This window comes from Myotis yumanensis, unplaced genomic scaffold (genome assembly GCF_028538775.1).
Source record: "Myotis yumanensis isolate MYYU_CA2020_CCGP unplaced genomic scaffold, mMyoYum1.0.hap1 SCAF_6, whole genome shotgun sequence".
Lineage (NCBI taxonomy): Eukaryota > Metazoa > Chordata > Mammalia > Chiroptera > Vespertilionidae > Myotis > Myotis yumanensis.
In genome coordinates this window covers 35,350,346-35,360,342 of record NW_027223757.1, presented here as the reverse complement: position 1 = coordinate 35,360,342, position 9,997 = coordinate 35,350,346, and the positions used below count along the sequence as shown (strand labels likewise).

Below are 9,997 nucleotides of genomic sequence, written 5' to 3'. Positions count from 1 at the left end.
GCGGGGCAGGGCGGCCGTAAGTCACGCTGCCTCCGCCAGTCGCTGCCATGGCGGCCGTCGCGACCTTGTTGTCTAGGTTCGGGCTAACACTTTCCGTCAGAAGGCCGCCAAGTACGCCCGCGTCTCACTGTTACCATAGCGACGGTACCTCCGGACTGCAGAGCCTCGCTGCCCTGTCAACATCCGTTCGCGTTGGCAGCGCGCGAGACCCGGGTAACTGGCGGGTTGTTAGGCTTGGGAGCCGGATTTTAAACCTTGTGCCCTAAAACTGTCAGCGGGCCCTGTTTAGAGGGTGGTCGTTCAGTCGTAGGGGGTGGGTCAGATTCCGTTTATTCAGCTTCCTCGGCGCTGCGTTCGCGTCTCTGTCCAACAAGCCCTTTGTTCTAATAGAAAACGAAGAATGTGGGTGAGCACCGAGAAACCTCAGACTCACAGGCGTGGCAAGATGGAACAGAAGTTCATTAACTTCTAGGCTCTCTGGAGGGTTCAAAAGAAATTGAAACATAGATCCCCAGCTCCGAGAAACTTACAATCTAATTGAAGATACACACGGAATGCTCAAGTTACTGTGACTTTTAAATACTGTGTAATGCTGACTCTAAGTGCCTTCAGTGGATGACGATGGAAATGGGTAGATAGAAGTCTGATGAAAGAGATGAAATGGAAACATTTGATTTATATGCAGTGTTGGGTTTTTGATCTAGGTAGAAGTGAAATATATGACAAAAATAATAGGGTGGCCCAGCCGATGTGCTTCAGTGGTTGAACTTCAACTGTGTTGGATTCCCGATTAGGGCACATGCCCGGGCTGCAGGTTCGATCCCCAGTAGTGTAGGAGGCAGCGGAACAATGATTCTCTCTCATCTTTGATGTTTCAATCTCTCCCTTCTCTGAAATAAATAAAAATATATTTAAAAATAATAGGGTGGGAGAGGGGAAATGGAATATACTCTTGAAAGGTTCTGTTAGTATATATGAAGTGGTATAATGTTATTGAAGGCAGACTGAAAGTTAAAATATATACTGTAAAACCTAAAGTAATCAAAACTAAACCAAAGCAAAGCAAAACACAAAGATTGCATAGCAATAAACTAGTAATGAAGATAAGATAGATTCATAGAATATACTCAGTTGTTTTAAAAGAACAGAATAACAAGAAAAACCAATGAACTGATGACATAAATAGAATACAAATGGCAAGAGAACAGTTTTAAATTCATTCATATTTATCACCTTAAATGTGAATAATCAAAACATTTGATTAATTAAAGCCAGAGATCATCAAAATAGATAAAAACAGCAAAACTGAACTATATGTTCTTTATTTAAAAAGACACTTTGAATAGAAACCAAATAGGTTAAAAGTAAGTTTGGAAAAGATACATTATACTAACATTAATAAAAAAGTACCTATATATCTTTCAGACAAAACATATTCAGAGCAAAGAATATTACTAGGGATAAAGAAGGATATTTTATAATAAAAGTTTTTAATTCATGAAGAGGACATAACACTACTAAATATTTAAAAACCTAATGGCAGAGCTCCAAATATATAAAGCAAAAATTGGCAGAATAGAAAGGAGAAATAGATAAATTTAGTATTATAAAATAAATAAATTTCAAGATTTGTAGAATGAAGGTAAAGTAGTGCTAGGATGAAAATTTATAAAATTCGATGCTGATGTTAAGAAGGTAGGTCTCAAGTCAAGGACCTAAGCTGCCATTTTAAGACATTAGAAAAAGAAAAACAAATTAAGCCCAAATTAAACAAAAAAGTAAATACTTAAGATTGGAGTGAAAATCAAATAGAAAACAGAAAATTAATAGAGAAAAATCAGTGAAACCTATGTATGTTTCCTGAGAGATTAAAATTCTTTTGTGGACTTCCTTGCTCATAAAGTCTAAAATCTTTAACTTGGATTTATATCTCAGCATGGTTTAACTTCTACTTATCTCTCTGACCGATTTCTTAACTTTCTCGATTGTCTTTTCAGACCTTCTTTTGTCCGCTCTACTGGCAGATGACTTCTACATACGCTATTTCCTTTGTTTTCCCCCTCCCTAAGGGTCTCAATGTCTTTTCTTCCCACCCATTTCCATCTAGTTGATGCCTATTTGTCTTTTAGATTTAGGTTTGAAGTCTTAGTCCAGCACATACCCTGCCCTAACCTGCAAACTCCACTAGGACAGGCACTGTGTTTGCTTTTATCAATATTTTATTTTCAACACTAAACACATGCATGCTGGTGGATTCTCAACAATTATCTGTTATATGAGTGAATGCTAATAATGGATCTATTTTCTTAGGATATGACCAGTTCAAACACCATTCCTTTTCTGAATCTCATGAATCAATATTCTGAGGATTGAAAGATCATTATTCTTGGTCTATGAGGAGAGTATTTAGAGATTTTACCATCTCCTCCCTCCCCCACCCCCATCATTTAGACTTCACTTATTCAGTTCTTTGTGAAGATCTGCTGGAAAGTCAAGTTCACTTTGTCTTCTAGAAAGTTTTATGATTAAGGCTACTGTTTGGTTTGTTTCATGGTATCACTCATGCTAAAAGAAGAAACTTGGTACAACTTGTGCCAAATAAACTAGTAAAGGTAAATTAGAGGAATTAAAAACTATTCCACAGTAGAATATCTCACATAGAGACTTTACTTTATAGTTTAAAGATATATTGGTCCCAAAAAAGTGAAATCATGCCTCAACAATCTAATTTCAAGAACTATGCAAAGAGATGAGAGAACATGCTGATTTAATTTTTGTATCCCAGACATTGTCTTTACTATGTTAGACTTTTTTATTCCTCAAAAACAATTCTATATAGGAATTAATACTATTTTACAGACAAACTTTTAGTGATTTGCTCAGTCTCAGAGTTAACATGGTCTTAACATTCAAACCTAATTCTGATGCCAAACCCATTATTTTTCCACTGCCGTCTTCACTAAAAAATGTAAACTATTACAAAATTTTCCCATCCTAATGATCAGATGTTTAGGTCCTAATGACCTAACAATGGCCAGCAATTATTTCAATTTGTCTATGACACAGTCAGTTAAATAGTTTCTCTAAGCTAAAATTGTGATCATTTACTCACTGATAGCACCCTAGTAAGAAAAAAAAAAAGGTAGAGGTAAGATTTTTGTCTAACATCAACTTAATTATGTAAAATGCCAATTTCCTATAACATAATCACCTGAAAACAGAGCAGTAGGGACTTAACATAAAATGTAGGTATTGAAAAAGATTTTCATTAAATGCAAACTCGCTTGCTAACATTTAATAGTTCAGTCATCAGCCTATGAAAATTGAAAAAAAAAGGTTAATTGAAGAGCAAAGTTCTGTCTTAAGGTTTAAACTTAATTATTATATTCAGCAAGATTACTGTTGATATGGAAATTGGGAGAGGAGAGAAGTCCAGAAGATAAATTTCAGCTTGTTGTTGGAGCTATGAATTGAGATATTTTATTCTTTAGCAGGTAGAAAGCTATGTGAAAGAATCTCTGATGTGATAATTTGTGGGTGTCACTGGGGCAGTTGATTATCATTCCTCTGGAAAGATGTCATGAACAGAGGAGAACTTCAGGGTCCAGGGAACAGAATAGAGAGGACAGTACAAGATGTATTCTTCCTTTCTCAACTGTCATTATTGTAATAATTTGGGAATTTCAAGGCTCTTTTAATGATACAGAAAAGAAGAGGTAGTCCAGGCATTAGAGAGAGCTGTAGAGAATCATCCATGGTAAGCTAGAGAGAAGTTTGTACAGGTGTAGTTTGAGGCCATTGGAGTGGGATGAGGGTATAGGTAGATAGGATTTATAATTTGTGTTACTAGTTAAGGGAAAGTCTGGAAGATAAAGATAGGGAAGAAAATGGGATATAAAGTGACAAGAATATCATGAGATTTTGTGCAGATTGATTAGATTGTCTAATATAGGTATATATATATATATATTCACAGATTAAAATATTGTATATTATTAAAAAATAAACAAGGCAGTGGCAATAAGAATAAACCTTCAAACAAGCTTTAGAGACACTAAATTTTTAGCTAAGTTCCATGTTGTTGGTGGAGCTATGAAATGTGATATTTTATTACTGAATAGGTAGGAAACGATGTAAAAGAATCTTCTGATGTCATAATTTCTGGGTGTCACTGGAACATTTGATCATCATTCCTTCGGCAATTCCAGGCTTCTATGGAAGGTCAGTAGAAGCAGTTGATTTATTCACCTCTACAGGAATCAGACTCGGCCTATTTTGGTAAGTCTATGTATCCTTGATCAAGTTAGCTAAAACTTAATATCTACATAAGATAGTTATACTAAACCATAGCTTTTACTAACTTGTCGTTGAGCATAAACATTTTTTCCATAGTAATTGACACCCAGTACATAAAAACCATAATGTAATAATCAAATTCCTAGGCTTTATTGATTTAGTTTTTTTATTACCACAATAAACATTTACTTATTAGGCATAAGAAACAGTTGTAAGACATTTTTCATTTTTCCTGTCTTTTGCTGAAGACATGCACATTTGTACAGGATAGAGTTGTTAATTACCCACTTTGTGCCAGGCAGTGGTGACACAGACAGACATGGAATGGGATAAGGTTACAATGATTAAACGAAAACACAAAATAGGGTACTGGTTTGCAACAGAAGGTGACCTCCCCCTCACCCCTCCCTTCTCCACTAGAGGACATTTGGCAATGTCTGGATGTCCCGAGTTTTGGGGAGGGGTGCTATTGGCATGCAGTGGGTGGAAGCCTTGGATGCTGCAAAACATCCTACAGTGTCCAGGATAGCCTCTTCCCTTCCCAACAAAGACTATCTGGCCCCAAAGTCAATAGTGTCACAGTTGAGAGATCCTGAATTAGAGTGATAACTTCCAAAGCAGAGATAAAGAGGGCTATGAAAACTTATATTATGGAAGGCTGTTATGGAAGGCTCCTCTGAGGAAGTGAAATATAAATTCAGACAATGAATGAGTTGACTCTAACAAATAAAGGGTGGGAGCAGTGGGGTGAGAAAAAGTCCCAAGCAGAGGCAACAGTAGGCAGTAAGGAGCTTATTTTAGATAGCTCTCTCTGTGTATATAAGTGTGTTTTACATATATACTACACTAGTGGCCCGGTGCACGAAATTTGTGGACTGGAAGGGGGGCGGCCCAGCCTGGCCTGTGCCCTGTCACAGTGCAGTAGCCCCGCAATCCATTGCCCCAAAGAGGTAGGCCCTGCCCACCCATCCAGGGCTCCTTGAAGGATTGCCCCAAAGAGGTAGGCTGGAGCCGGGGGTCCTGCCTCTGCACCATGTGGAGCTGTGGGACCCCCAGGCCTTGCTGCGCAGAGGCCTCCACCAGGCCCCACCTCCCAGCTGCACGGAGGCCTCCAGACCCTGGCAGAGGCACATAGAGGCCTCCTCTGGGCCCTGCCTCCGGGCCAGGCTGCACGGAGCCCGTGGGACCCCCAGCAGAGGCGTGTGGAGGCTCTGCCTGGCCCAGCCCCTGGGCCAGGCCACACGGAGGCCTCCAGACCCCCAGCGGAGCTGCTCACCTCTGCTAGGCCCCAGACCTCCTGGTGATGGATTGTGACAGCGTGATGCAAGTCCCTGATGCTGCAAGTCCCCGCCCACCCGTGCCTGCTGTGCACACAGCCTCCTGCTGACTGGTTGTTATGCGTGAGAATGTCCCGACCACTTGCATATTACCCTTTCATTAGTATAGATTATATATGCATATATATTTAATAATGCTCAGAGCATCTGCTTAATAATAATAGTTAACATTTATTGAGCACTAACTATGTGTTAGGTACCACACTTTACATGCATTATCTTATTTAATCCTTACTACTACCCTGGAAGTAGATTCTGTTATTCTCAATTTATCTTTGGGAAGCATACTTGATTAAGTACTAGTACTCTGCCTAAGATCACATAGTCAATCCAACTCTCCCCAGACACTTTCTTAACTAATGCACTGTAAATGTAGAGGCAGGGTTCTTGGGAATGAATGATAACTAGGAACAGAAGGGTTAGCTGAAGATACTATGGTGATATGAAACTCAGCTGTCCTTCAAAGGAAGACAAGGGCTTAGACAGGCAAAGAGATAGTGGGAGATAGGAGTAGGGGCTCAAGCTTGTTGATCACAATAACCATAATGCAAACGGAATAGTTTTTCACACAGCAGAAATGGACTTCAGTTATGTTAATCATAGGACACAGTTTACTTTTATTGTCTAGTGGCTCGTCTGTATTTGTTGCAAGACTTAATGTTTTATGTAAGGAATTATTGTATAATATAGTTCTTATACACTTTTATAGATATTTTAAAATGTCATTTTCAGAATACTGGAATATGCCTGTAGCAAAATAGTAACATTAAAAATTCCAAACAACTATTGGAAGACAATTCATCCCCCCATCCATTATTATATCTTTCTAATCTAGGTTTTCAGTGAATTATGCCTTTTCGGATTGGGACCCAGCCACAGACGTTTCCAGTGGAAGGAGGAGATTCTACTATAGGGCTGGAACCTGGACTGAGCTCCGGTGCTGCCTATAACGGGAAAGAGATATCACCAGCCAGGTAAAGTCTTCTTATCCTGACAACTGAGGAAATGTGTAATGGTTGTCATCAGTACAAGCTTCATCTGATGTTCAATATTAGAAGAAAAAAGCCCAGGAACATTGCTGTTATTAAATTAGTATTAACAGATCTTAGGTTTTCTTATCATAGAGTCTGTATCTTATACCTCTGTAAGTCTAATGACAGGCCAATTCTTCCTCCTCCTGTTCTTCTTTCTTCTTCTCTCCTCCTCCTCTTCCTCCTTCTTTTTCTTTTATAAACTTTTAGATTGTTTTTGTTGATAGTTTCAAGAACAGATAACTTTCAATTAAACAAGGAAACCGTTAGTGCTGTTATGTGCAGGGCTCTGTTCTTGGCATAAGGCTAAACATATGAAGACTCAGACCTCATATTCAGTGGCACTTTGACTTCGGCAGAGGGTGATATAGGGTATGAAGATTCTATAAAACAAAATCATTTTTGCAAAATTGAAGAGAACTATAATAGAATTTGTTCCACTTTTCTGCTTTTAACATAGCAAAACATCAAATACTACATTGTTAGATTTCTCATGGCTTGAAAATCTTTAGAACACACATTTAAGCTTAATAAGGTTGGTACTTTAAAAATCAGAGTCATTCAAGGATGGGATAGGCTACTTTGGGAAGTACTGAGCACTTATCTTTAGAAATGTTTAATGTTGGTTAATTATTTACTGGGAATGTTGGAAAGGAAATTCAAGCACTAGATGTATGTTTATACTAGAGTAGTGGCCCGGTGCACAAAATTCGTGCACATTAAAAGGGAATTAATTAGAGGAAATATTTTAATATTGTTATTTGCCCTTTATAATAGAAGTGTCAGAGATGAAAGAAAACTAGTAAAATGTATATGAAAATAATACATAAATTTATTGCCTGTGGGGACGCAGTGTCAAGTCCTGCTGGCACCGTGAGACCCAGAGTCAAGTCTTGGGTGTGGGCATCGGGCTCCCTCCTCCCTCCTGTCAGAGTCTGGGCCAGCGCCTGTGGGGACTCAGTGTCAAGGCCCCCTCCAGCATCCGCGGGGATGCAGTGTCAAGCCCCCACTCACCCGCGCATGCCTGCCACGCACGCAGCCTCCCAGTGATCAGTTGTTACAACGTGAGGGCATCATAACCACAGGCTTTTTATAATATAGGATGTTCTCTAAGGGCTCTTTTAAATCTGCGATTCTATTAACATTTGAATAGTATATAGAATAATATGTTCAGTTTTATATTTTTCCACAAATATTCTAATTTTTAAGTAGACTCAACTGAAGTGACTTTACGGTGCATATACATATGAATTGTCTTGGTATTATCACTTGGGTTTAACAACTATGCACCCCTGCCTTTTTTATCATTTAGCAATCATGACATATCTTTAAAAATGAACACTTGGAGGGTCATCTTTGTATTTATGAATTTCTTATGATTAAATGTATGGCAATCCCTATAACTCCTTTGTAACATTTGTTATAATTACTTTGTGACATTCAAAGACATCAAAAATATTTAAAACAGTTGAACATGTACTCAAACTGGTGCTCTGAAAAGTTTCCTTTGTGGTATCTAACCGCATGTCATCTGCTCTTTTACTCAGGCAACTCCGAAGATGCCATGGAAGTCACTGCCTGACAATAACTGATGTTCCCATCAATGTCTATGCAACAATGCGAAAGCTACCTGCACAAAGCAGCAAGGAAATGCATCCTAAATAACATCATTGAGTCTTTTGTGGAGGCTGACTAGGTCCAGGGTCATGTAGCAGTAGGGTCTTATGATCTGGTAAACAAATAAAAGTTGTGGCACCTTTGGATGATGACAAAAGTTGAAATATTTATTTTTAGTAGGAAAAGACAGAAATGTAGTCTGAAAACATGTGTAGTAATAAGCCATCAGTTATATTTGATAAGACAAAATAATATTTCACAATTAGAAAGTACCTTAGAGATTATCTTGCTCAGAGTGGATCCTTAATAATAATTCAGGATGTTTATTCAGTCAGGACGGACCCATTCTAAATGCTTACTGTGTTATAGGCCTGTTTCCTTTGTTTATACTTGAGTTGCTATTTAGCTGAATCTTTTCACTTGCATACCCTAAGCCAGTTTCTGACTTGATATATTTTGATAATGCTCTGCCCAGGAATAATTATATGAGGTGATAAATGGAACTCAGTGGATTGTGTATTTTGGAAGAATACCCCAAATCAAAGAAAGTTCTTAGTCATGGTTAATCTGCAAAGCATATAAAATGCTTGCATATAGGGGCTCAGGTTATTGATTAAATTTATTATAATAATGTGAAGGCTATGGTTCTAACCCAATTTTTTTTTTTTCTGGAAAAATGATAGGCTGTCATCACACTGTACCTCAAGTCCCAGCCAGTCATCTTGAAATTGTCTACAATTGGTATTGAGAAACTTCAGATGGATGTTTTTTATTTGATTTGACTTAAGGATCAGTTTTGAGGTCTAGGCCAGCTCTCCATGTTTTCTTTTTCTTCTTGTAATAGTCCCAAGAAATTCAGCCTGATTTCCTTTCCTCTGGATGTTTGCCACCATCCATCCCATAGAATTGTCTTCTACAAAAGACTGACTTTAGCATCAGGTAATTTCTCTAGTTTCTTGTCTACCGTGCTGCTCCTGAAGATATACACATAAGCCTTTTAAAATGAAAAGTTTGTTGGTTTTTAATTGCATGGATGTAGATGCATGTGTACTATATGAGGTAAAAAAGAAAAAACTGCCAGGGATTTATAAATGGAGGAATTCTGAGAGTTTTATATATTCTATGTATAAACTAGAAATGTTTACACAGTGCTGGGAGGTATTTGAATTCCAATCAGCCAGAATGGAAAGACCTTGCTAAATATGTTGGGAATTGAATAGAGAGACGTCAGAAAAGTCACGCCTTAGAAGGAGGTCGAAATGCATACACACTTTAACAAAGCTTAAAAATGAAATTTGAGAGACTCAAGGTGATCCCTAAGTAACTTAATTACCTGCCAAATAAAAATTTATTACTCCTTAAAGGAAGAGAACAAAATCCAGAAAAGAAGTTGCCCAAGGCTAGGGAAAGTATAACAGGACAGGAGAAAGGAGTGATAAAAAAATTCTCAGAGTTCACAAAAGGCTAGGAATAATTTATATTTAATCCATAGTGGAAAAATCTCTTAATGCAGGAACATTGTATGGAGTTCTCAGCAAGATATTATTTCAGTGGGGGGTGGCTGTGGGGTTGGGGAATAGGAATAGCTTTAGATTGAAGGCAGCTTTGGACCTGTGCTAACAAACCTTAAGAACAAAACTTGAAAGGATCAAACTATTTCCAAGTAACCAAATTGCATTCAAGGAGGGGAAAAACATACCCTCAAAAATGTAAAGA

At 38.1% G+C, this 9,997-nt stretch overlaps 1 protein-coding gene across 2 annotated transcripts; it reads left to right on the top strand.

The window, feature by feature from the left end:
* Positions 1-62: 62 nt before the first annotated feature.
* FAM229B (family with sequence similarity 229 member B) lies at positions 63-9,595 on the top strand. Of its 2 annotated transcripts, none has more exons than XM_070419288.1 (4): positions 63-213; positions 4,122-4,221; positions 6,469-6,607; positions 8,212-9,595. In XM_070419288.1, exons 3-4 carry the CDS (start codon positions 6,483-6,485, stop codon positions 8,327-8,329), a joined length of 243 nt encoding a protein of 80 aa, XP_070275389.1. In that variant the 5' UTR covers positions 63-213; positions 4,122-4,221; positions 6,469-6,482; the 3' UTR covers positions 8,330-9,595. The 2 variants fall into 2 exon arrangements, with proteins under 2 accessions (XP_070275389.1, XP_070275388.1); XM_070419287.1 differs by having other exon boundaries at positions 70-213; positions 4,122-4,278.
* The last annotated feature ends 402 nt before the right edge of the window (positions 9,596-9,997 follow it).